The following is a 27,975-nucleotide window of genomic DNA, read 5'->3' on the forward strand; positions in this document are numbered from 1 at the left end:
ATTAATTAAAGAAAACACAAAAAAATTGCACTAAATTAGTTAGAAAGGTAAGAGAGGTTAAAGGAACGTATAGCTAGCTATCAAACTAAACTGCCTAACGTCTCTTTCTTTGAGGATAGGTGGTGCCATATGAAGTAACACTGTTGGGTATTGAGGTGTAGGGAGCACCAGCCTGCAAAGGCAAGGGGGCAATGTTAAGGGGAGTAATGCCAATGGGTAGAGGTAATTTCACATTAAGTGAAGTTAGAGGTGGTAATGAGGCTGATGGACCAGACGATGAGGGTGCTGCAGAAGCTGTTGATGCTGCTGATGTTTTGCTTGATCTGGAGCTACTGGCCGCTGCAGTATTACCACCTAACGTATAACCTTGATTGCTCAAGGCCAAGTTGAAAGCAGCATTATCCAAAGCTGGTGAGGTAAATTGTTTTGTAATGGCTGTGGCTGAACGATAATTGCTGGCATATTGTTGTTGTGGCTGTGTGTTGCCATGATATTGGTATTGATTCTGATAGGTCTGGGCAGCACCCTGTTGTGTTGCTGCTGGTGCTATGGTGGGTATGGGTAGCGAGCTTAGTGTTTTCGCTGAGGGATCATGGAATTGTTGTGATTTGGGTGGAGCTGGATAATGATAGTAGGCCACTTGATTACTGGGTGTTATACTGTATTCCGAAAATAAATTTGTTTGTCCAGCTTGCACTGTGGCCAATATTAGGCTTAATGTAGCACACTAAAAAATTATTTAAAGATAGATTTGTTTTAATTTTTATTTTAAAATTTTTGTTTATTTATTTTTTTTTTTGTATAAAAACTCACTAATTTCCACATATTTAGTTTTAGTTAGGATTTTTTGGTTTGCTCTAATTGAGGTATCTATCTAATCTGGCACAGTTATTTTTATGTTCTTTTTATGAAACTTAATTGCTTTTAAATTTGTTAATTAGTTTTTGTCTTTGTTATTTAAATCACTTTAGTTGTTATTTTTTATTTTTATTTTTGATAAACCATAAAAAATTCTTTTGTTTTTTTGAAGTAGTTTTTTTTTTAATAATAATTTTTTATACTTATTTTGAGTGGCTTAATTTTGAAATATTTTTGAATTATATTTTGTTTATAGGTTGTCGTTCGTTTAAGCTTAGTTAACTGATTAAACCGGCTTCCCTAACTAAAGATGCTTTTTATAGAAATTGATTGCGTCCATTGACGTTTCGGACAGTCACAAACCGAAAATAAACAACAACAACACAAAACAACAAATAAAACAACAACTGCTACAACATCAATAAACAGCAGAAATGAAATACAACAAATTGTTTGTTTTTTAATACCCACCATCGCAAAAGATGAGCGGTATATTGAAGTCGTTGTTGTGTTTGTAACAGATTGAAAAATTGTTTGGTCATACTGAGATCACATCTTCGAGTTCACGGTAAAATTAAACGGAAATGGGGCACTAAATTAAAGTCGCCCATTAACGACCTTTGACCCCTTTATACGAACAATCCAAAATCGTCGTGAATTGATGTTTTAGTCGGCCAAAAAAGCCAAGAACTGTAGGCATTACACTATAAAGATTGTTGTAAAACTCAACCGGAGTTTGCAAAATCATTGGCAGCTACTCCGCAGCAATTTATATATGTTTGAGAGCAGGTGGCTTCATCCAAAAGCAGGGATCATACTTGAAGACGAGAGACCTTGAAAGATGATTTTGCATATCCGAAATGATGCTTAAACGCTATAAAAGAAAATCATTTTCGCACCGAATCATTACATGCACAGAGAAAACAGATTCGTGATAGCAACCAAATTTGTTGCCAATCGAATGATTCTGTCTTAGTCACCGAATTTTACAGTTGTGGCTACAATATTTTGGAAGGGGCAACTAAAGTTTGGTTGCCTCAACTGAAATTCTTCTTTATCAACTGACTTTCTGTTGTTAGAACTGAAAAATTCTATGTGTGCAACCGAATCATTCGATTGGCAACAAATTCGGTTGCTATCACGAATCTGTTTTCTCTGTGTGGGATAAAAAATCAATCCATTACGATAAACCGAAGCGTAAGAGATCGTACGTGAAGCCCGATCAACCAGCCGAATCGACACCAAAGCCAAATATTCGTGGAGCTAAGGCAATTGTCTGTATTTGGTAGGAGCAAAAGGGTCCTATCTATTATGAGCTGCTGAACTCAGATCAGACCATCACAAGAAACCTATATGATGATGATATGATTCGTTTGAAGGCAGCATTGGTCGAAAAATGCCCAGAATATGCGGCCAGACAGAAACCATAATATTCCATCATGACAACGCTCGGCCATATATTGCAATACCTTTTAATAGTTATAGAACGTATTGTTCATTGAGAGCTCTTAGCTAGCATCGCTTATAGCAGCCTGACTGTCCATGAATTTGATGATATTGTTTAAATATATCGGCCTCATGGCAAATATTTAAATAAAAGACAAGAATTACCATCAAAGCAGTGGTCGGCATAATAATACATGAAGAATTGATTATAAAAACAAATAATGCACTTACTTTCTCTGTTGTAATCTGGAAAGCTATTAATAGATTATTTTCGTATTGTTTAAAGGTAAGTATCTGATCAATTTTTGCCCCTGGTTGCTTTGAGTGCCGACCACTATACATACTTAAATTCCATATTTCAATTACTATTATTCAACTCTGTCAATTACAAAATTCTAATTACACTATGCAACAAATGAAGACTTTTGAAAAAACACAAGATCATGACAGTATAGGTTCGACTCTACTACCAAAGGGTAGTAAAACCCTATACTCAGTTTGTCCATTTTGGTGACCGGTTTTTTTTCTGGGCCCCCAAAGTTTCTGAAAATCAGTGGGCCTCTAAAAAAGGTGACATCAGTTTTTGTTTAACAGCTAATTCAGACTTTGTGATACGGCTTAACTTTATATGGCAATAATATAGCTAAGAGTCCCACAAATAAATTTTCTTCAAATTTTTTTCATAAAAATTTAATTTTTGTGCACTTTTGTTGAAAAAATATAGGAAGAAACATTTTTTTTTTTACTTTTTTTAGAATAACTTCCAGGGACTTCAAATTTTTCAATAAAAATATTTAGCAAAGTTGTAGCTACGGTAAATCTAAATAACTCTTGTGAACATATCAATGCAATCTGAACATATCTAAGCACTCCAAATGGCTGTCAAAAATCACTTTATAGCTTAAAAATTTTAGTTTTTGACTATTTTTTGACTCTAAAACAAAATTTTTGTGTTAAGAATGTATGTTCGAGTGTATACTTCTCTATTGTGCTGGAATAACGAAGAATGGGAAAATCATTATCTGTATGATCCGGGCTCATCACTTTATCCAATCTTGATCACGCAAGACCGGCTTGATGCAAGATATGAAAAAACATTAAAATTTTTGAAAGTGGGCATGGTTTGTGGAGCTTCTGAAGAGTAAATATAAGCTTTTTATATAAGTGGAAACCTTATGACTTGTAGATTGACATTTTAATGCAACGAATTAATTTTGTGTTTTTTCGGATGTGATTTACCTTAAAAACTAACAATATTATAAAATGGTGATTTTCCAACAAGAAAAAAAAACTTTGAATTAATGAAAAATTTGAACAGTTACAGATATCATAATAAAATTCGGAAGTAATATAGATCTAAATGTTCTTAAGTCGATGGCATCACTAATGTTGCCATTCTTTGTTTTCAAACATCGAAATTTCTAAAACGGGGAAAATGTGTTCCAAAAACTGAGTTCTTTTTATAAAATAGCCCACTTTGACGTTATTTAAAGTATGATAGTAAAAACCTTTTGTATGTATATAAACAACATATAGGGCTATACAAATGTGATAAGTTTTTGAGGATCGGTGCTTTGCGTTTTTAAAATTTTTTAATCAAACCTAAAATTTTGTTTCAAAATTGGCCAAGTTTGGATAGGGGGGGTACAATGTCCGCTTAAGTTAGTCAGATTTTACTTTTTTGCATTAAGTTCTCTTTCCAGATCATAAAAAAATTTATATAGTCCCGAAGAAAATTAGTTTTTTAAAAAATATGGGGACTTTTTTGGGATAAAAACTTAAAAAACATACGCATACAAAGTTGAAATATATAAAAAGATGCTTAAACTTTGGATGCGTGTAACTTTTTATAGGGACGAAATAATAGTTATCAGGTTTGTTTTATTTTCTTTAGAATTTTATCGCAAATATACGTCATATATAAAAAAAAAATTTCGAATTTTCGTATATAAAATACAAAAAAAAAAGATCAAGCTAAATTTAAAAAAAAAAAATTAAACCTAAATAACTCTTGAACTAAAAAAGATAACCTACACACCTGTAGACCTTCTCAAGGACTATCTATATTTTAAATTTCAGCTCATTCGGATCATAAATGGCTTTTTGGCGATTTTTTTTTTAATGTGTGACATTGATGGTCCACTCACTGATCCCCATTCCGAACACCTCAGCCGAGTAAATAATACAGCACAACATAGAAGTGTAGACTTGATCATACTATTTTAACAACAAATCTTTGTTTTAGCCTCAAAAAAAAGTAAAAACGAAAATTGTTAAGGTACAAAGTGATCTTTATGTGCTATTTAGAGTGACTAAGGAGTGAGATCGAAAAATTCTTAACATACATATATGTTTATAAAAAAGAAACCACTAAACTTACAGCTTTAATTTTTTTTTTATTTGATTGAAATTATTATTACAATTTACAAAAAAAATTATTTTTATAGTTTTAATCACTAGTGATGAAATTTTGAACCTTTTTCGGAAACCCTTCCATTAATGTTTTTATAGTGCTTTCTGTCACTTTGCTCGAACATGTAGTCCATCTCCGTTTAAAATCTACCACACTTTTGGACACCTTTTTTGTACTCTTCAATTCTCTTTTAACAAGAGCCCAATATCTCTCCACTGGCCTTAGCTCCGGGCAGTTTGGAGGATTTGCCTCTCTTGGTACAAATACCACATTATTGTTCTTGTACCACTCAAGGGCTTGTTTGCCATAGTGACAGGATGCCAAGTCAGGCCAAAAATAAGTGGACACATTATGAAGTCTTATGAATGGAAGCAGCCTTTTTTGTAAACATTCCTTGATGTAAATTTCGGTATTTATAGAGCCCGTTGTAACAAATGAGTGGCTTCTTTTGCCGCAACTGCATATTGCTTGCCATACCAAGAACTTTCTGGGAAATTTTGTCTGCTTTTGGGTCCTAAACTTTTCTTCAACATTCCCTCGAGCATCAGCAACATAAAATTTTTGACCTGGAAGTTGCGAAAAATCTGCCAGAACATACGTTTCGTCATCCATTATGCAGCAAGAATATTTTTTTATAAAACTTGACTTCAATTTCCGTGCTCTGTTTTTGGCCTCTAAATTTTTAGTAGCGTTCCTGTCAGGAACTTTTTGAGCCTTGTATGTTTTTAAACCTGCATTAGCTTTAACTTTTCGTACCAAATAGTCCGAGCACTGAGCTAACCGGGCTGCTTTCCTACCGGATGTGTTGGGAGCTCTTTTGAAAATGCGTTCTATTTTTTTGGCTTTAGAAACATCATGTGGACCATTCCTTCTACCTGAACCAGGTTTTCTATCAACTGACAAGTTCTCCCGGTACTGTTTAATAACATTGGAAACAGTTTGACGGCAGACCTTTGTATGCTTGGCCAACTTTTTGTAAGACCAAGTTGGGTTTTGTTGAAAATATTTAATAATTTCAGTACGCACTTTTTTCTGGTCACTCATTTTAATCAGATTAACAAAAAAATTAATATAATTGACATTACACATAATAACTGACATGTTTTTCAAAGGTAACTTGATCAAAAAAAAATTCAAATAATACTTGGGTTAAAAAATGTAATGAAAAACGTGTGTTAAGAATTTTTCGATCTCACTCCTTAGACACGTTCAGAATGCATTGATATGTTCTCAAGAGTTGTTCAACTTTACCGTAGCTACAACTTTGCTAAATATTGTTAGTGAAAAATTAGGAGACCCTGGAAGTTATTCTAAAAAAAGTAAAAAAAAAAATTTTTTCTTCCTATATTTTTTCAACAAAAGTGCACGAAAAAGCTATATTTTGGAAAAAATGTTTAACAAAATTTATTTGGCGGACTCTTAGCTATATTATTGCTATATAAAGTTAAGCCGTATCACAAAGTCTGAATTAGCTGTTAACCAAAAACTGATGACACCTTTTTTAGAGGCCCCACTGATTTTCAGAAACTTTGGGGGCCCATAAAAAAATTGGTCACCAAAATGGACAAACTGAGTATAGGGTTTTACTACCCTTTGGTAGTAGACTCAAACCTATATAGTCATGATCGTGTGTTTTTTTCACTTCTTAAATAAAGGTGAGTGTTTAAAATTCGTTTTAACTCAATAAAAAAAATTCCTACTTGTTTTATTAAAGATTTTCAAAATATTTTATTGTCTTGAGTTGGTTGTTTGTTTGGTTGGCCTCTTCGTTTTGGTCTTTAAGTCTTAAACATTTGATTTTGCTGTTAATTTGTTTTAGGAATATTTTAATTTAATTTTTTTTTTAATTTTCAGTTTGCGTTTTTAGAGGCTTCTTTTTTTAATATTCGTACATATTTGCTTTTGATTTCTAGTTTTTTTTCTGTTAATAATTTTTAGCCGCTTATTAGGGTTTTTATACACGTCTTAAATTTGTGTGTAATATCTCAAACATATTAATTTTGTTGTATAGTATTTTTTAAAAACTTGTATAATTAAATTATTGGCATCACTTAAACATTATATGCAGTTGCTGCCTTTTTAAGGCTGGTGGCAGTGGTTTGTTGTTTAATTTTCTTCTTTTTTTTCGTTTAGCAATTAATAAATCTAGGAAATTTAAAATTAAAATCGTATTAATTTGCTCATCTTTTTAATTCATTCTTAATTAGACAAGTATACAATTGATGTTAGTTAAGAATCATGATATTTGTATTAATTTGCATGTTTATATTTGTTTTAATTCTTAAGTTACGCCCTCTGGCGGTATAGTTTGATTTTTCTTTATTATTTGAAAAGACAATAGCTGTCAGATTCTGATGATGGCTGTCAGAATGACAGTGTATATGAGACAAGAATGGAATGGTTTATGACAACTAATTTCTTATAATATTGGGTGTATGACTTAAAAATGCGGGATTCTTTCTAATGTGTAGCTCTTATTTTGAAACAATTGTACAATATAAATTTATTTAAAGTATTGGTCATTGTTTGCTATGACGCTTCCCCATCTTTCGGGCAAAATACGGATTCTACAAGTGGGGCAGAATGAAATTTTTTTGAAAATAAACTGGCATTTATAAACGGCTTTTATGGCATTTATAAACGTAGCCAAGAAGCATTCGTGTTTAAGTTCTTAAAATGGGCCTTACAAATGCTCCGGAAGCGGCGCTATGGGGTCTCAAAGTAGGGTACCTTCGACATGTAAAATATTTAAACACGTGCCATTTTTTTTTGTTTCCCATCCGATTTCAAAGATTTTTATAATTTTGAAAATCTTATAATTTCCGAGGCATTTCATAATTGAAATTTAAAAATTTTGCGTACTTTTTTAAAAATATAGGGCGTACTGTTGGACCGAATGGAATCGAATTTTTTTGTTAGTTAGACAACTAAATTATCAATAACAAACAAAATATCGATTACGGATCTAAAAATAAACGATTTTCAATTTAAAAATTAAAAAAATAGTAGATTTTTGTTATTTTTTGGGCAAAAGAAAAACTTTCTTTAAGAATATATAACAATTTTATGTTTTTCTGTAAGGTATCTTTACGGAGAACACTTTGGTATGAAAAACATGTCCTATTTTTCGCATACGTCGCCCACACGTCTTTCGGAATTTGACCTGTTTTTTTATCAGAATTTCAAGTTTGGGCCACATGTTCTAAAATCCCAAAGCCAAAGTATCAGAAAACGGAAAGCTGCTTCGGAAACCTTGATGTGTTCCCTATTTATCACCAAAGAATTTTCCCACCCCAAAGGAAATGTTCAAGTTCATTGGCAAAATGGTAAAAAATACCATTTTTGGGATTTTCGCTCCAATTTTTAAGAATTGCGGGATTCCTTTTGAAAAGTTTTTTTACACATTATTATTTAGAATGACAAATTTAAAAAAACGTTGAAAATTTCATAGAGTTTTGTTAATAAATAATGATTTTATTAACAGAGAAAACAGATTCGTAATAGCAAACGAATTTGTTGCCAATAGAATGATTCTACCTTAATGACCGAATTTTACAGTTGTACTACAAAAATTTAGAAGGAGTAACAAAATTTGGGTTGCTTTAACCGAAATTCTTCATTAACATCTGAATTTTTGTTAACAGAACCGAAAAATTCTATGTGTGCAACCCAATCATTCGATTGGCAACAAATTTGGTTGCTACTACACGCAGAGAAAAAATATAATTGGGCATGGTTACTGTAACCATTTAAATAGTGTTACAAGTTTTTTAACAATATTATAGTCACAGTAACCATTTACATGATTGTGATAACCATAATATGGTTAGTTTATGATTCACATAATTGTATCAACCATATATATGGTTACAGTAAACAAATATATGTTTGTGGCAACCATATTTATGATGAATAATTTTATCATAATATGTTGTTCTCAGATAAGCCTTAAGCCGAGAGCAACATAATATGATAAGTCCTTCATCATATGAATGGTTGTCACAAACATGTATTTGTTTACTGTAACCATATATATGGTTGATACAATCATGTGAATCATAAACTAACCATATTATGGTTACCACAATCATGTAAATGGTTACTGTGACTATAATATAGTTACAAAATTTTTAACAATATTGAAATGGTTACAGTAACCATGACCAACTATATTTTTTCTCTGCGTGTACGAATCTGCATTTTCTGTGTACATTTTTATTGAGTTTCTTAAACTAAAATTTGTATCAAAAATTTATTGCATTGATTGAACATAGGATTGCAAATATTACGAACAATTTGATCCAAATTTATTCCGAACTAATTTTTGTTTTGTTTATATAATTTAAAATTCAAAAAAATTTCAAGTCACTATCTCAATTAGATTCAAAAATATGCCACTTTAAATCTCCGTTCCTCAAAAATATGGCACTTTTTAACTCGATTACTTCTTGGCTACGCCCGATTTACTACTTTATCGATTACTACTTTATCCCGATCGGGCCAGCCGTTTAGAAATGCCAGATTTATTTCCAATAATTTTTTATTCTGCCCCACTGTGCAAGCCAATATCGGATACTCTGTTCCAAAGTGAAGCGTATCCCAGATAGAGCGTTCTGTAGCGATAGAAACACATTGTAGTCGGACGGGGCATGGTCTGCACTATAAAGCGGTTGATGCAAAACTTCCCAACCACTTCATTCTAAATAGTTTTTAACAGGTATTGCAACAGCGTTGTCATGATGGAATATTATTCTGGTCGATTTTCGACCAATTCTCGCTTCAAACGAATCAGTTGCGTTCGGTAAAGGATCCTGTGCAGCTCAAAATAGATACGATCCTTTTGCTTCCACCAAATACCTTAGCACCATGGATACTTAGCTTTGGTGTCGATTCGACTGGTTGGCCGGGCTCAACATACGATCTCTTACGCTTCGGGTTATCGTAATAGATCCATTTTTCATGGCAGGTAATGATTCGGTGCAAAAATGTTTTTCTTTTATAGCGTTCAAGCAGAATTTCAGGCATACAAAAAAGTCTTTCAATGTCTATTTGCTTCAATATGGTATCCGATTTCCCTGCTTTTGCTGCTTGAGTAGTTCCCTATGATTTTGCAAGCTCATGTTGAGTTTGACAACAATCTTCGTGGAGTAATGCCTCTAATTTTTGGTCGTCAAACTGCTTTGGATGGCCTGGGCGATCTTCAAAAGATATGCCATCTATTGTAAATCCCAATATAATTTTTCGAAAGCTCAAACTCGACTCTATAATTTTTATATACAAGGCTTCGTAACTGGGTCTGATGATGGGCACAAGTATTCGATCGAAGTTAGGTATCAGAGCAACTAGTCGATGAGTCAGTTTAGAATTTCTTGTTTTCGAATGTGAACAAAAGAGCGTAAAAATAAACACAATTCATTCAGTTTCTTGATGTTGTTGTGGATATTTTATTTTTTACCCAAAAGAGCACACAAATTAAATGCCTATTTTTGCGTACCACTGGTTTAGATTAAAGCATGTTCGGTTACAGCATTTATTATACCCTTCACCTTCGTGAGAAGGTTATATATAAGTTTGTCATTCCGTTTGTAATTTCTACATTTTTCATTTCCGACCCTTCTGGATCCTTATAGATAGCGGAGTCGATTAAGCCATGTCCGTCTGTCTGTCTTTCCGTCTGTCTGTTGAAATCAATTTTCTGAAGACCCCAGATATCTTCGGGATCCAAATCTTCAATAATTCTGTCAGACATGCTTTCGAGAATTTTGCTATTTAAAATCAGCAAAATCGGTCCACAAATGACTGAGATTTGAGGAAAAAACCAAGACAACCTCGATTTTTGACCTATTTTTGACATATATATGGATTACAAGACATTAATATAGACAATATGGATATCTAATGATAGATATTTCAAAGACATTTGCAACGACGTATATAAGACAATAGTAAGATGGACCTACAATGGGTCAAAATCGGAAAAAAAAATTTTAACCCGAATTTTTTTTCACAAAAAAAATTGAAAAAACAAAAAAAAAATTTTTAAATTTAAAAAAAAAAAATTAAATTTAAAAAAAAAAATTTAAAATAACAATCGAAAATTTTTTTTTCCAAAAAATGAAAAAAACAACTGGAAAAAAAATTAAATTTTGTTTACCTAAAAATATTTAAAATTTTGAAGTATAATTTAGTGAAGGGTATATAAGATTCGGCACAGCCGAATATAGCACTCTTACTTGTTTTTTGTTGGCTTTGAAAATTGACAGTTTTATTTTGGTACTGTGTTCAAAAATTGTGGAAAAATGTTTTTAAATGTAAAACTGATTTTTTAAATTTTATATTGCGATAAATATTAGGCCTGGTAATGCATTTTTGTTTAAAAAGTTATGTAGATTTGCACTTTACGACCAAAATTCCATTAAATCCGTTAAAAATATGTTTGTTTTAATTTCAAAATATGTTTTCTTGGGGCTAACTGATTCACATTAAATAGACAAAATGATTACTTTTATCCAAATAGTCTTATGGTCGTGAAAGGGTTAATCCTAATTTTTTTGGTTTATTAAAATTGGAAATATATACTATACTAAACAATTTAAAAGAGGAAGCGTTTTCTTATCGAAAAAATCGTTTAACATCAAATAAAGCCGGGTGGTATCAATCAATGATAAAAATCTAATTAATATAATTTTGTATAACTATTTTCGCCAGTTGGTTGTTTGGTTATTTAGGCCGGAATTTGAAATGTTTCAAAAATTTCGAGCAGAGTTCAAACTACTTTACATTATAAAGCAGTTAAAATGACAATTTAACTAATTTGTTAAATATTTTATGGAATTTTTCTCAAAACACATGTGCTGGTGTTTTCACAAACTATTTAATCTGATTAGCTTACAAAAACAGTAACAAATTATACAAAAATATTTCTATATATTTGCCCAATTCACAACTGGTGTTGTAGCGTTGTATCGTTGTATGTCGTAAATATTTTTCAAACAAATTTTTCGAAACAAAAACAAAACATTAATAAAAAAAATTACGACATACAACGATACAACGCTACAACACCAGTTGTGAATTGGGCAATTGTTTTTAAAAAATATTGAACATAAAATTTAATGAATTAATAATTTACTTAGATGAAATCGAAACAAGCTTCTGTTTGGGTTTTTAATTTAAAATTTTAATTTGCATAATACCACGAAATATTTCATATGTTAGTATAAATAATTTGTTTAATTTAATTTTTTATAATTTCAAAGCAGTAATACCACAATTAATGGGAAATTAAATTTAAAGGTTTTTTTTATATTTACGTAATTTTCAATTGAAGACGGTGGACGTTTATTTCTTGCAAATACTGTAGCTATCAGCTGTAAATATTGATTGGTAGTGATGTGGATTTTATGTGACATTCATTAATATGGCTGGATATTCAGGGCTATTCCTGTTATCATTTTTAAAATATTCTGTTATTTGGAAATAATTAATCACAAAAAATGTTAACATTATTTAAACGAATTTGCTTCACAATTAGAAATTAAAGAAAGACATTTTAAGACTTATTAATTGCTTGTTTTTTCCCCGAATAGGGCAGAATATTAGTTTCATGTTTAAATATTTGAACTATTTAATTATGTTTAAAGTCAAATACAACAAGGGTACTTGTATATTTATAAATTTAACCACAACTAATATTTGTTTTGCCAGTAGTTGATACATGCTGTTGTTTGCAGGCCATCCTCCTGCTCGGGGCAGAAGATTTTAGAAACAAATCGAAAACTTGTACCAACAAATTCATTGAAATACTTGAATTTTGAGGTTTGGTTAAACGAGCACGTTATTTGTTAAATATACACAAATATTTGTTGTTTTTTCATCTATCACAAAATTTTTTTTTATTTTTTGTCATTAATTAAGTGCATACCAAAACGTTAAAATATTTAAAAACAAAATACAGTTTTAATGTATGAAAACTTTTTTTTCGTGTGTTTTTTTGGCTAAAAAAGTAACGTTTATACAAAAAAAATAACAAGTTCAAAAAACCTAATTTATGTTTGCCCGTTTTTTTTTGTTTGTTTGAAAAACAAAAATAAAAACAAAATAAAAGACCAGTTATACAAATGGCCCTACAGAGTTGGGTTTTAAACAAATTAATGATTTAATTTAAATAAATAGGTTGTTGGCTATTGTGTGTGACCTCTTCCTTAGCTTAAAGGCATTTACATGGGAATCTTCCGCACATTTCTAATTAAATATAAATAGTTTTTGTTTGGTGATTTAACGGTTTAGAAGACCGTTTTATTACACTTTATGTTTCTGGATTGGTAAAGGTTTCAGTTAGAGAAAAATATTCTAAGAAAGGGGATTTTGTGTTCCAAACAATTTAAGTATACAGAGAAAACGGATTGGTGATAGCAACCGAATTTTTTTGCCAAACGAATGATTCTACTTTAGTGATCGAATTTTACAGTTGTGGCTATAACATTTTAGAAGGGGTAACAAAAGTTTGGTTGCTTCAACCGAAATTCTGCTTTATTAAATAGCTACCACAAATCTGTTTTCTCTGTATACTTATAATGCTCAAAAATGTTTTTAATTTGTTTGCATTTTGATTGTAAGATCTTTTAGAAGCGGGAATAATGTAACTTCTTATGTAGAAAAAAATTACTGACAAAATGAGAATCATATTGAATCTTTGTTTGACATGTTTTCAGTTGTAGGTTCATTTAAGTGTTCATTTATATTTACAGATCTCCAGTAAATAAGTACTTACATTATAAGTACACTCAGGTCTCGTTTTATGCGATAGATGCGTTCCAAAAAAAATCGCATAAATTGAATTCGCATAAAACGATACTCTAGCTTCATACAAAAACTAATTATTCGTTCCAAAATTCTGAAAACCCGCATAAATTCAGATTTTAATTAAAAAATCAGAAAAAAATCGCATAAAAAAATCAACAAAAATATATTTATTTAATTTACTTAAACAATAAAAACAAAATACGTTAAAAAAAATAAACAAAAATATTTATAATTACAGAAAAAGTGAAAATGATCCAAAAAAAATGAGCTAACAAATTTTTTAAGGAAATTCTGTAAATATTCATGATTAATCTGAATCACTGAATAATTGTCTGCATAGGTTTGGAATTGGTTTAACGTCACTTTGATCACTACATGAGATAATCATATTGTCATCATATGGTAAAATATCATTTTCATCACTAGAATTAATCTAGTGAATAGGGGACGAAATCGAAGAATTTTTAGGAGCTTAAACTTTGCGATTTTGAATTTTTAAGTTGCTTATGTAACTCTTGATATCCGGAAAACAGATCAGTCAGCCCGCGATGAATCATCAATTCTATTTCCGTATCTGAATCTATATTAAGAATTTGATTTTGTAAAAAACATTATATCAGTGATGCAAAGTTGGTTTAATTTAAAAATGGTAAAAAGGTAAGGCCCTTAAGGGCTCGGTTATGTAAATGAAGAATTAAAAAAAACTTTAAAAACCATCTAAAATTTCAAAAACTTTTAGAATTCTACAAAAAAAAATTTATTTAAAAATCGCATAAATTTTAATCCGCATAAAACGAGACCTGAGTGTACTTACATTATAACGATTATAATCCAGCCATTATTAAACTACTTCTAAGTAATACAGATGGAATGAAGTAGTAATTGAAAATAATTTTAATAATTTCCAAAGTTTTGCTGCGTCCTACGCCGTTAATATTGGATATGTCTTATATCGTCAATATAAAAGGAATTACATGAGGAATTTTGAACGCAGTTCTTGTTTTTAATAAATTATATGTCATTTTGATGAGCACACATCTGTCATCTGTTTCCACGTAGTTAATGAACATTATAATATAAACAATATAGTCTTTTTTGCTTTGAAAATGTCGACTTTTTAACCAACAAAACGTCAGTGCCGCTGAAGCACACCGATTGCTCACCAAAGCTTATGGTGAAAGTTTTCCGTAGGTATCAACGTGCGAGAAATGGTTTGTGCGGTTCTAAAGTGCACAGTCGGGCAGAATCAAATTTTTTTGGAAATAAATCTGGCATTTCTAAACGGCTAGTCCAATCGTGATAAGATTTGATTTGGCGTAGGCAAGGAAATGCTTCAGGGGCGACGCCATTTTGGTTCAAAGTAGGGTACCTTCAACACGTACAATTTTTAAACACATGGCACGTGTTTAAAAATTGTACGTTTGTTCGCCATCTGTTTCTATTTATCTCTTATAATTTCCGAGTTATAGACATTTCAAAACTGAAATTTTGAAATACCTTGGTCGGCGTTTTTAAAAATGTAGGTCGAACTTTTGGGTCGAACTTGTTTGTGTTAGTTAGACAACTAAATTACCAATAATATACAAAACCAATACAAAATTGACAGCAATATCGATTATAGACCAAAAAATAAACGGTTTTCAATATATAAATTAAAAAAAAATAGATTTTTGCTGTTTTTTTTTAGCGAAAAGGTGATTTAACTCTATTTTTATTAAAAAAAAAATTCTTTAAGAACATTTAACCATTTTATGTTTTTCTGTAAGGTATCTTATAGGGCATGTTTTTTTATACTTAAAACATGTCCTATTTTTCGAATATGTCGCCCCTACGCCCTTCGAAATTTGACCTATTTTTGATAAAAATTTCAACTTTGGGCCACATGTTCTAAAATCCAAAGCTGGGATCAGACAACGGAAAACAGCTTTGGAAACCTTGATGTGTTCTCCAGTTATCCCCAAAGTATTTTCAAAGCCCCGAAAGAAATGTGGACCCTATGTAAAAAATACCATTTTTGGGATTTTTCGCTTCAATTTTTTGGAATAGTGGGATTCGCTTTGATCATTCGACATGTTTTTTTTAGACTTTGTTATTTGGCATGACAAATTTAAAAATCGTTGAAAATTTCATTGAGTTGTGTTAATAAATAAAGATTTTATTACATATTTATTGAGTTTCTAAACTAAAATTTGTATCAAAATTGGATTGCAAATGTTAGGAAAAATGTTATCCACTTTTAATACGAACTACTTTTTAGATATGTTAATTTTTGATCTTCAAAAATTTCAAGTCAATATCTTTATTACATTCAAAAATATATCACTTTAAAATCCCTTCCTTCACAAAAATATTGCACTTTTTCATAATAAAAAATTTGTATAAATTTTCTTAATATTTTACAAGTCAATGGTTCTGACATTTTTTTATTTTCATGGGTGCTAAAGCATAATTTTAAAGTTTATATGGTAAAACATTTTTGATACATTTTTTAGGTTTTTCGGAAGAGGTCGCTCAAGTCGAGTTTTCTTCATAACTTTTTTTGGGACACACTAGCGAACTCCAAAGCTTTATTTATTTATTCATTATCTTTTTATGAGGTAACTAAGTTCTATCGTACATTTCTGGTCGAACTCGGTGCGCACAATGAGTTGAAATTGTGCTGGGTTCTTGGTTCAAGGGAATCTAACTTGATTCTCATAGGAACCTTTCTTTATTATATCTCCAGGATACTGGAGAAATAATTCGTTCATGAGTTTACTCAATATAGAAGATTTTAAACATTCATTGAGGAATTAATTTTATAAATAATGAATTCTCAAAGGAATAAATTCAATATATTTTAATTACAAAGGCAACCTATAAATTAATTCATAATGAATTTATTTACAGAATGGTTAAAATAACAAATTTATTTTGATTACGAAAATGGAATTTAGAATTAATTCTTTCGAACCTGTGGTTGAAAGCTCCAATTATTCTTTGTTTGAAAGGCTTTGCAATATCATCATTACCTAATAATTAAATACTGTGAAACTCACCTCCAAATTGCAATTAAAACTGTGAAAATTCTATATTAATTTAATTAATAATAATTTTACGGTCTTTAAAAGCGTTTAATTTTAATCTGAAAAAAAGAACTCTTATAATTAAAAATTTCATCATATTATCCGCATTCCTCACATCATAATATTATTTTTATATGTTTTTTATTCCAACATTAAAATATGTCTATAATTTAAATAAATAATTTAAGGTTTTATTTATTCAAAAAACAGATAAACACTTGGAAGCCACTTACGTATTAAATTTAATTTTGAGTATTTTTTTTTTGTTTTTATTTTAATGCAAAATAAACCGAACAAAATTTTAAAATAAATAAATCATTTTTTGGTATAATATTAAACTTCCTAGTCATTTATTTATTTAAAAAAAATACTTAATGAAAACATTGTAGATTAATAGTATTGAGGGTATGTTAAGTGTTAGGGATTAATTTGTTACCAAAAGTGATTGGTTTGAATTGAAGTGGTTTTATTGAGATTTTTATTGAGAGTAATTGATATTCTTTGCTCTAATACTGCCAATCAATTATAATAAATATAACTTTTTGTTTCACCTATCATATGAGTACTGTCTTTAAACTTCGTTTAAACCCTAGTTGGAGGAACACTAACATGTTATTTTTAACCCTCCGTTACTCGCAACATTTTTTTATTGTAAATTTTTTTAATCACAATAAATTTTAAGCTATTTTTTGATAAAATAATATTTTTACTGCAATTTTTTTTTGTATTGCTCTTTTAAATACATTGCATATAATATTGAAATTATGTTTTCGAAATAAAAAGTGAAAATATTATTTTCAAACCCGCCTTTTTTTATTGATATCAATTTGATACATTGCGACTAGTCTCGATTGAAAATGATTGCGACTAACGGAGGGTTAATTTGAAGTTCTATTTCCTCTATCCTTCTTTTTCTTTCTCTCTCTTTCCCTGTCTCAACAAGGGTTCGTTTTCATCATATGTACTTAACAAGTTTAACCACAAAACCTTCATAGTTTTTTTATGCTGAAGTTAAACTTAATATATTTTGTTGTTTTTAAAATAATGAATATTCATTATTCTTAATTTTTGGATTACTAATAACAAGAATATGTTATCTTTATAATACGTTAATATTCATGTATATTGTATGTTTATGTTTATTTATAGTTTTTGTTTTTATTTTAAACAAATTAAGATTTTTTCGATAGAAAAAAATATGTTGTTAATTAATCGTTTAAATTGATTTCCATGTTAAACGTATGTAAAGTTAATATTTAATAAAAATTAAACTATCATCACCAATAAATTTTATTCTTAATAAATTTTTTAGTAGTGTTAAGAGTTATAACAAACATATGTATGTATGGATATGAGTACACTGAACGCTCAGAACACTGAGAGAATGTATGAAAAAACCTTAAAATGTTTGGAAAGGGGCAGGTTTGTGGAGCTTCTGAAGAATAAATATAAGATTGTTATAAAAGTATTTCATACTGATGAAAACCTTAGGATTTGAAGATTGATAAATAAAATAATAATTTTTTGGGGAACGGGGTCTATCGTAAAGGTGGAAATCTTTCTGATTTCTATCCACTTGGGGATAGCCAGAGGTGATTCCTTTACTGAATTTCCCAAGCAGCTCACTACTTCCGGCCATTGGTCAAGTATTCCCAGGTTTCTCAATCTGACGACATCTAGAGTGAGAAGGCATTCACTTAGCTGAGTAACCTGATTGGCACTTTAATAATACCGGTCCCGCGTAAGAAAGTGTCACTGAAACTCAGTGTGCCACATTAGCCGCATGGCGGCTAGCCTGTCCAGATTCTGTTGGCAGCCCCAACACTGGGATCGGATGCGGAGTCCTAAACAGTTACCCATCCTAAACACCAACGATTACAGAAACCACAGCAAATAATAGAAACCAACAGATCATTTAGCAGGAAAAGGTCAACGAGAATTGGAACGTGCGCACACTTCTTGATACTTCAAGTTTGGAGAGAATTCACAAAATACACCCTGGTACTCCTAGGAATGTGCGAAGCCAGATGCAGGCGAATACAAAACCTCTGACAACCTCACACATTTATACTCTGAGAACCAACCAAAATCAAATGGTGTCGGCATACTACTGTCCAATGATGCCCGACATGCCATAATTAACTGGAAACAATGAAGGGATAGAATAATTCCTGCGAATTTCCGTACAAGGGCAAGAAACCTTACATGCGCGCAGTATACAGAGATATCTGATATTACAGAAAAGGACAACTTTTACAGTCATCTGTACCAAGTTCTACCCACAATATCACGAGGCAATATAGTTCTACTAATGGGCGATGTAAATGAGCAACTGGTACCAGACAACAAAGGCTGCGAGAAGATGATCGGTGCACATGGCATCGGTACACAGAGAAAACAGATTCGTAATAGCAACCGAATTTGTTGCCAATGATTCGATTGCACACATAGAATTTTTCGATTCTAGCAATAGAAATTCAGTGGATAAAGAAGAATTTCGGTTGAAGTAATCAAACTTTTGTTACCACTTCTAAAATTTTGTAGCCACAACTGTAAAATTCGTTCAGTAAGGCAGAATCATTCGATTGGCAACAAATTCGGTTGCTATTACGAATCTGTTTTCTCTGTGTAGAATGACGGAGAATGGGCGGCTGTTCACCTAAATGTGCAGCATCGCCAACCTTGTGGTCGGAGGTACTCCCCAATAGAGCAGTGCACAAGGCTACTTGGATATCGCCAAAAAGTACGGCAGAGAACCATATCGACCATAACGCCATCAGCTAAACTTGGCGCAGAAGCCTGCTTTTCCTATCACCACCTTTTAATAGCAGCTATTAATCTGAAGTTTGCTGCAATCCGAAGACCCGAAACATCAGCGAAGAAATACGATGTAAGGCATAACTACATCACAGAGCTTAAGGAAGTCTTAAACGTCAAACGAATCCAGTTACAGTATGGCCAAACATCCAAGCAAATTTTGAGGAAGAGCACAGACCAAGAAATCTTTATGCTATCACCAAAAAGCTCACTGATAAAAACTTCGCAACCGCAAAGCATTTAAAGAACAACATCCAGGTCGGAGCAACTTGAAAGGAGACAACACTATTCTAGCTTGCTGTCCAACCTATCCTTTGCTACTGCAATCATGTGTACTTGAACTAACCATTATGTAAGACAAGATATCCCAATTGAGGCTCCCGAATTTAAACACTGTCTCAGCCTTAAAGGTAAATAAGGCCCCTGGTACAGATAACATTACAACTGAAATGCTCAAAGCGGATAGGCAAACATAATCGTCCTTCCAACCACTGATCCAAACCTTCTGGTCTACTAACGAATTGGATCCCCAGCTCAAAGAAGGTATTACCGTAAACATTACCAAAAAAGCAACCTTACGGAATGTCAATATTGGAGAGGTACAGCTATTCTTAGCGCCGTAAACAAGATCATAGCGCACATTATAAATAACAGAATATCCCAAGCTATTTTGTCGGAAGTCTTGCACTCATCACATCAATACCTTGCGGAATAGTCCAACGAGTGGCAATCACCTTTGTATATGGTCTTTATCGACTTCGAAAATACATGTTCCAACTTTGGATGCGTGTAACTTTTAATAAAGACGAGATAAATGTTAGCAATTTGTTTTTATTTTATTCAGAATCAGAAATAGGCCCGCCATATCTAAAAAAATAAAAAAAAGATCGAACAAAATTACAAAAAAAAAATAAATAAAAAAAACATCAATATCTCTTGAACTATATATTTTAAATCTCAGCTCATTCGGATCATAAATGGAATTTTGGAGATTTTCAAAAAATTTCAGTCACGAGATGACCAAATTTGAGGGTCAGCCCTCTGGCTCCCATTCCGCCCACGAAGCTGAACAACTGTAAGTCAACTTGAAAACACCTCAGCTCCAACCTTGTTACAATATCTCCAATAGTACCCGAGATACCGAGTTAATTCCAAAAAAAAAAACGTTTCTAAACTACTTTGCGCCCCAGGTAACCTTACGGATATAAAATGATTATTTGCTTTTATATTTATACCCTTCACCTTCGTGAGAAGGGTATATATAAGTTTGTCATTTCCGAGTATATATATTCTGGATCCTTATAGATAGCGGAGTCGATTAAGCCATGTCCGTCTGTCTGTCTTTCCGTCTGTCTGTTGAAATCAATTTTCTGAAGACCCCAGATATCTTCGGGATCCAAATCTTTAATAATTCTGTCAGACATGCTTTCGAGAAGTTTGCTATTTAAAATCAGCAAAATCGGTCCATAAATAACTGAGATATGAGCAAAAAACCGGGACAACCTCGATTTTTCACCTATTTTTGATCTATATCTGGATTACTAAGTCATTAATATACACAATATGGATATCTAATGATATATATTTCAAAGTCCATTGCAACGTTGTAGATAAGGCTGTAGTAAGTTGGACCTACAATGTGTCAAAATCGGGAAAAATATTTTTTAACCAGAATTTTTTTTCATCAAAAATTTTGGAAAATACTTTTTTTTAAAAAAAATTAAAAAACAATTTCCAAAAAAAAAAAAAATTTGAAAAACAATTACAAAAAAAAATTAAAATTTGTTTATCTAAAACTATTTAAAAAAATGTATTTTAAAGTATAATTTAGTGAAGGGTATATAAGATTCGGCACAGCCGAATATAGCTCTCTTACTTGTTTTATATTATTACAGATATTTTAGAGATAACGGTAGCCTAGAGGTAACAGTAGCCCACCATTACTAAAAACAGACATTTAAGATCAAAAAACAGACCTCTAATTTAAACTCATTAATCATTTGTAATTTTGTTCTACATTTCCGAAAACCATTGTTATTCCCAACATGGTAATTGACTATTCAGACACTTGTATTGTAAATTGTTGACAAATGACATGTTGCTGTAAATTCAAGAAATATAAATGACTCTCACTCCTTAAAAGCTAAAACAGGAATGCGGATGTTATAACAAGGAACCACAAAAGAATTTCATAATATTGTTTGCAGCACAACGAAATAAATATTTTTTTTTTTTTAGTTTTTAGTCTTCTTTCCAACATCATTAAAACAAATCTTGTCTAAAACCAATCAACAATCAACCAACTGCCAGCATATGAAGAAGACACTTCAAAAAGTAAAACAAAAAGTCGTGCAACCACTTACAATGAACGACGACTAACTGATTAGCATGACAAAGTCATAAATATGTTTCTACTTTATGGTATTTTCGTATTATTGTTAACATTTCTTATTAACCAAAAAAAAAACCACAACATTATTATTAATAATTATTGCGTACAAATACAAAAAACACTGAAGACATCAAGTTATTTTATGTTGTCTTAGGTTAAACACTAATACAATAAATAAAACCAGAAATTCGCACCATCATTCTGACAACACCAACTTCAAAGATGTGACATTTACGAACAGGGAATGATGTCAAAAGCGGGGGGAACCTTTAAGTATCCAGAGGAGAGTACACACGAGTTTTTAACACTGATCTGAATGGTGTACGAAAATCATTTATCATTTAGTATGTTTTAAATGTTTGCTATGTGAAGATGGTGAAGTTGACGATGATGACGTTGATAGTGATTAATAAAAGGCGGAAATTATTTCATGTTTCAAATCTTTTTAATCTTGATGAATAATGAACGTTTCTACAAAAAAGGCTACTTTAATTTCAACATCACTCTATATTTACCGATACTATAAATAGGACAGGATTGTGATAAACTATTTGGTCATTATTACTAACACTTGTGGTATTTATACGAGTATATATAAGTTTTTCATTCACGAGTAAGTCTAATACTGAGAAATATTCATCTAAGTCCCCACAAATTCACCCAAAACTAAATCGATTTAGTAGATAAATAGTTCTGGAACAAGCAGAGAAACATTCTCAAAAAAATTTTGATGAATTTTTCAAATCTTTGGAATTTTCGGAAAAAAAATTCTAGAAAACATCTGAAAATTTTTTTCAAATTTATTGATTCAGGCTGAATTGTATTATCCAATAATTATAGCAAAATAATACAGCAGGGCGAAAAATGTATTTTTTTTAAATTATGAACACCATAATTAATAAGCCAAGGAAATGGTTGTCTTAACGAAATCCACGAAAGCTATCACCAACAAAGTCATCGGCAATACTTTTCACCATCTAGACAAAGGAGGTAAAACTCTACGTAGGCATGTTGTTGTAGCCCTTGGCCGAGTGAACTCGGGTCATTCCGGTGCATTCCGGCTGTCATGGGAACGTAGGCATCATGGTCGACGGTGTACAAATTCCGACAGTGAATCACCCGAAAATCTTGGGTGTCACTTTTTATAGCATTTTTACCTCCTCCTAAAGAAACCTTGCTAGCAACCTACAACACGATTGGCCGGTCAGTGATCAAGTGGAGAAATATTCAAAGCTGTCAAAATACAGCCTTAAGGACCGTCACAGGCTGCCTCCAAATTATCTCGGAATATCACCTTCACGAGGAAATTAAGGTTCAAAAGGCAGGGAACATAAGGTCATGCTAACGCAACAGTTCCTTCTGGGTTAACACCGGAGGAGTCATCCAAACTTCCACATCACACAGTTGTATTCACCCCCGAGGCATGTCAGACAAGACCTTAGAAAATACAAGGAGAGCATACAGAAGTATGTACAGGATCCATTTGATCGCAACTCGTATATGACAGCTTTGAACGACATTCGTAGAGACGTCATCAATTCCGCGGTAGCAGGATACCGTGTGAATGTCGCACTTGGGGGTCTCCCACCACCGATAGCATTCTCCGTAAAACAAAAGTCGTTCCGGAACAAATAAGATCAGGATAGAGCAACAGGCTTGACACCCTCCACATATTCAACTGTCCCGCTTTCTGAATTTGAATATTAAAAAATAGACTACAAAGTTTATTTTTAAGAAATAATTTTAACAAATTTGTGATCAAAAACAAATTTTTTAAAATTTTCATTTTTAATTCTGAAAAAAAAATATTCTTTTTTACATGTCTGTAATCATTTTTGCACCGAATCATTACTAGCGATTGAAAATAGATCCATTACGATAACCCGAAAGGTAAGAGATCGTATGTGAGCCCGGCCAAACGACCGAATAGACACCAAAGCCAGATATCCATGGCGCTAAGGTAATGCTCTGTATTTGGTGGGAGCCAAAGGGTCCTATCTACTACGAGCTACTAAAATCTGACCCGACCACGACAGAAAACCTGTATCGAACGCAACTGATTCGTATGTAGCGAACATTGGCCGAAAAACGCCTAGAATATGCGATCAGACATGAAACCGTAATATTCCATCATGACAACGATAGGCCATGTGTTGCAATAACTGTTAAAAACTATTTAGAAAGATGTGGTTTGGAAGAGTTTCCTCACCCGCCTTATAGTCCAGACATTTCCCTGTCCGACTACTATTTGTTTCGAGCGATGCAGAACGCTCTTTCGGGATACGCTTCACTTTGGAACAGAGTATCCGATATTGGCTTGATTCGTTCTTGGCCTCAATATATGAGCATTTGTTTGGCTCGGAATATATATGTTGCCAGAAAGATGGGAAATGATGATAGCTAACAATGACCAACACTTTGAATAAATTTATATTGTAAAAATGTTTCAAAATAACTCTTGATAAAAGATAAAAATTTGAAGAAATCCTGCATTTCTAAGTCATACACCGAATATATAAAAGAAGTTTGTTGTAGTTTTTGTATTGGTAGATTGTGTACTTCCATATAGACACTTGATAAAAATTCAAACTTTTTGTAGAAAAAGAATTATTCCAAAAGTGCGAATTTTACGACTGGCATATTTAAACATACACTAATGTATATAAAACTGCATTCACTTGGGGATTCCCTGCTTTTGGATTTTAAAACAAATAGGCTTAATCCGAAATTTCGACCAAAAAAGCGTTAAATTTTAAATGTTCTGTGAAAGACCCTTCACCATGAGTGGCAAGGGTATATATAAGTTTTTCATTCCGTTAGTAATTTCCACATTTTTCATTTGCGACCCCATAAATATATATTCTGGATCGTTATAGATAGCGGAATCGATATAGCCATGTCCGTCTGTCCAACTGTGTGTTGAAATCAACTTTCCGAAGCCCCCAAATAACTTACATATACGATTCACGAAATCGAGAAAATCGGTCCACAAATGGCTGAGATATAAGGAAAAAACTATGACAACCTCGATTTTTGACCTATTTTTGACCTATATCTGGATTACTAAGTCATTAATATAGACAATATGGATATCTAATGATAGATATTTCAAAGACCTTTGCAACGACGTATATGAGACCATAGTAAGTTGGACATACAATGGGTCAAAATCGGAAATAAATATTTTTTAACCCGAATTTTTTTTTCATAAAAAATTTTTTTTTTGTCATAAATTATTTTTCCAAAAAAAATTAATTAAAGAAATTTAAAAAAAAAATTTTGAAAAAACTTTTTTTAAAAAAAATTAAAAAACAATTTGGAAAAAAATTTTAAAACATTAAAAAAAAATGTTGAATTTGTTTAAATAAAAATATTTTTAAGTATAATTTGGTGAAGGGTATATAAGATTCGGCACAGCCGAATATAGCTCTCTTACTTGTTTTTGTTGAAATAATATCTAACCCCCATTAACACGAAGTCTGGTTATGCCTTAACTAATAGTTATACAGTCGGTTAAAATTATTTTTGTATGAAAACTGTCAGTATAACTATTAGTTAAAACATTACCAGAGTTCGTGTTACTGGGGGTAAGAAAATAAAAAAAAGTGTGGACCCAAATAGGGACTACGATTTATATGTGTATTTTTTACTATAAATCTTTCAAATTCAAAATTTCTGCTAGACTAAACTTTAAATTCAACTATTTTTTGAACTCTTTTAAATTATTGATTTGAAATTGAATTGAAAAGATAATTTTATAACAAAACATTTAATTTAAGTGGAAGTCGGAGTAAAATGGTCTCCGATATTTTAAAAATATTCCAAATTTAAAAAAAGAAGTAAGAGTGTTATATATGACGAATCTTGTATACACACCATCAATATGTGGTTATCTGATACAGGAGTTACATGGAGGGTAACATCAATTATGGACCGATCTTCTCAAAAGCTGGTATAGGGTTTAAGATTCATATAAAACTTGTTTATGTGCAATTTCTGTTCGTAATTTTCTGAGGGTGACCTTGTAAGGGGACATTGCTTGAACCTAGCTTAAACTAAACTTTATATTATTCACTTTTTATACCCTACACCACCATAGTGGGGAGGGTATTATGCGTTTGTGCAGATGTGTGTAACGCCCAAAAATATTGGTCTAACACCCACCTTAAAGTATACCGATCGATTTAGAATCACTTTCTGAGACGATTAAACGATGTCCGTCCGTCCGTCTGGCTGGTTGGCTGGCTGTCCATGTAAACCTTTTGCGCAGAGTACAGGTCGCAATTTTGAAGATATTTCGATAAAATTTAGTACATATAATTTTTTCGGCCCAAGGACGAAGCCTATTGAAACTGGCTGAAATTGGTCCATTATTTCACCTAGCCCCCATACAAATGTCCTCTCGAAATTGGACTTTATCGGTCATAAATCTTTAATTTATATATGTATCTACACAAATTTCGCTCCAAATAAGTTTTATATATACAAATTTCATGTCACCAAATTTTGTTACGAGCAGTCCATAATTAGTCATAGCTCCCATATAGACCCGCTTCCGAAAATCACTTTAAAGTGCTTAAATCACTTAAAAATGTTGGTATATACACAAAATTCAACATAAATAAGTTTCATATAGACATAAATCACACGACCTAATTTTATGGTGATCGGTCCATAATTGGTCATAGCTCCCATATAAGGCCCACTTCCGAAAATCACTCACGAATATAAATTATTGATATTTTAAAAGAAAAATATTTTTACTCATTTACTTGGTGTAGGGTATTATATGGTCGGGCTTGACCGACCATTCTTTCTTATTTGTTTTTATTTGGTTTATAATCTAGGCTTAACTGAACATCATTTGTCATTCAAAAACAAACAACTGAAAAAATAAAATAATAATTCAGCAAACCAGTACCTTACTAACGCGGTCAAAACTTAAACTCAAATACTCAACAGCTAACCCCATGAAAATTAATATGACAATCACATGAGCTAGTCAGAAATGTCAGAAAATTACTTTACAAAATATGTTGATTGTGTCCCACTGTACAGTAAGATAAAGTCTGACCAGGTGTTTGTATATTGTGTTTCTCCTCTTTTGAGGTTCTCAATTTCAAACACATGAACCAGGTCTTAATATGTATTAAAATTTACTTACAATATCTTTAACATTTAACACTTCTCTTGCGGTTAGTTCCTCTTAAAACCAATTTAAAAAAAGTCATTTAATTATTAATAACAATAACAACTTCTTTATAGATTAATAGCTTTATGTTAACAAAAACTAAACAATAATTATGAAAAAATTAACATAAAAACTTAATTTATAACAATCACTTAAGATTTTCATAAATCTCTACTGGTTAGTTTACCAACCAGCCACAGCGTTTAGAGGATTGGCCACGGGTACGGAAGCAGCAGCGGCTGCTGTTGTCGAATATGTGGTAGTGGTGGTAGTAATTGGTGGACCAAATTTAATCACAGTATTAGGAGCTGGAAAACTATTATAAGTTACGGCAGGGGGGCCATAAGCCACTGGTGCAGCAGCATTATAAAATGAAGACACGGGAGCTGGTGCATTATAAAATGAATTTACCGGAGCGGGAGTATTGTAAAATGAAGGTACTGGAGCAGGAGCATTGTAAAGTGAATGTACTGGAGCTGGAGCATTATAAAATGAAGGTACTGGAGCAGAAAAAGCAAACTTATGATGAGAACGTACTGAGGCATAAGAGGTGAAAGGACCAAAACCACCACCACTACTACTGCGAAATCTAACAACTGAGGGTGTAGAGTAGCCCACATTAGCATAAGGATGATGTGGTCTTAAGGGGGCCACGGGTGAAGGTGCAGCATAGGGTGAGCCATAGTGGTGTTCTCCAGCAAATGGTACGGATGAAGAAAATCCCGCATTATAACCCAACTGAGAACCTATAAAACCAGCTTTAACTCCAGAGCTGATCCAGATTAAAGTGACAACTAAAGGAATCTTTTAAGGAAACAAAATATTTTTTAATAAGATTGTTGTATTTATCGCTTCCTCCATTTCTCTCTATATAAATGTACTTACAATTTTGTTCATTTTCTGTGGGTTTAAAAGTTGGTGGTTTATTGATTGCACTTGAAGTTGTTTAATTATAATACTTAATTTGGTATGTCTGTTGGTTTATTAT

General features: G+C 31.9%; 1 protein-coding gene across 1 annotated transcript; it reads right to left on the reverse strand.

Annotated features, from left to right (window-relative positions):
* Window positions 1–27,884, reverse strand: LOC135955314 (mucin-5AC). The gene is made up of 4 exons (XM_065505667.1): window positions 27,873–27,884; window positions 27,179–27,791; window positions 26,961–27,001; window positions 1–727 (listed from the first exon to the last, which is right to left on the reverse strand). The coding sequence occupies exons 1-4, from the start codon at window positions 27,882–27,884 to the stop codon at window positions 95–97; spliced, it is 1,299 nt and encodes a 432-aa protein (XP_065361739.1). The 3' UTR covers window positions 1–94.
* Between the last annotated feature and the right edge of the window lie 91 nt (window positions 27,885–27,975).

This window comes from Calliphora vicina, chromosome 3 (genome assembly GCF_958450345.1).
Source record: "Calliphora vicina chromosome 3, idCalVici1.1, whole genome shotgun sequence".
NCBI classification, from domain to species: domain Eukaryota; kingdom Metazoa; phylum Arthropoda; class Insecta; order Diptera; family Calliphoridae; genus Calliphora; species Calliphora vicina.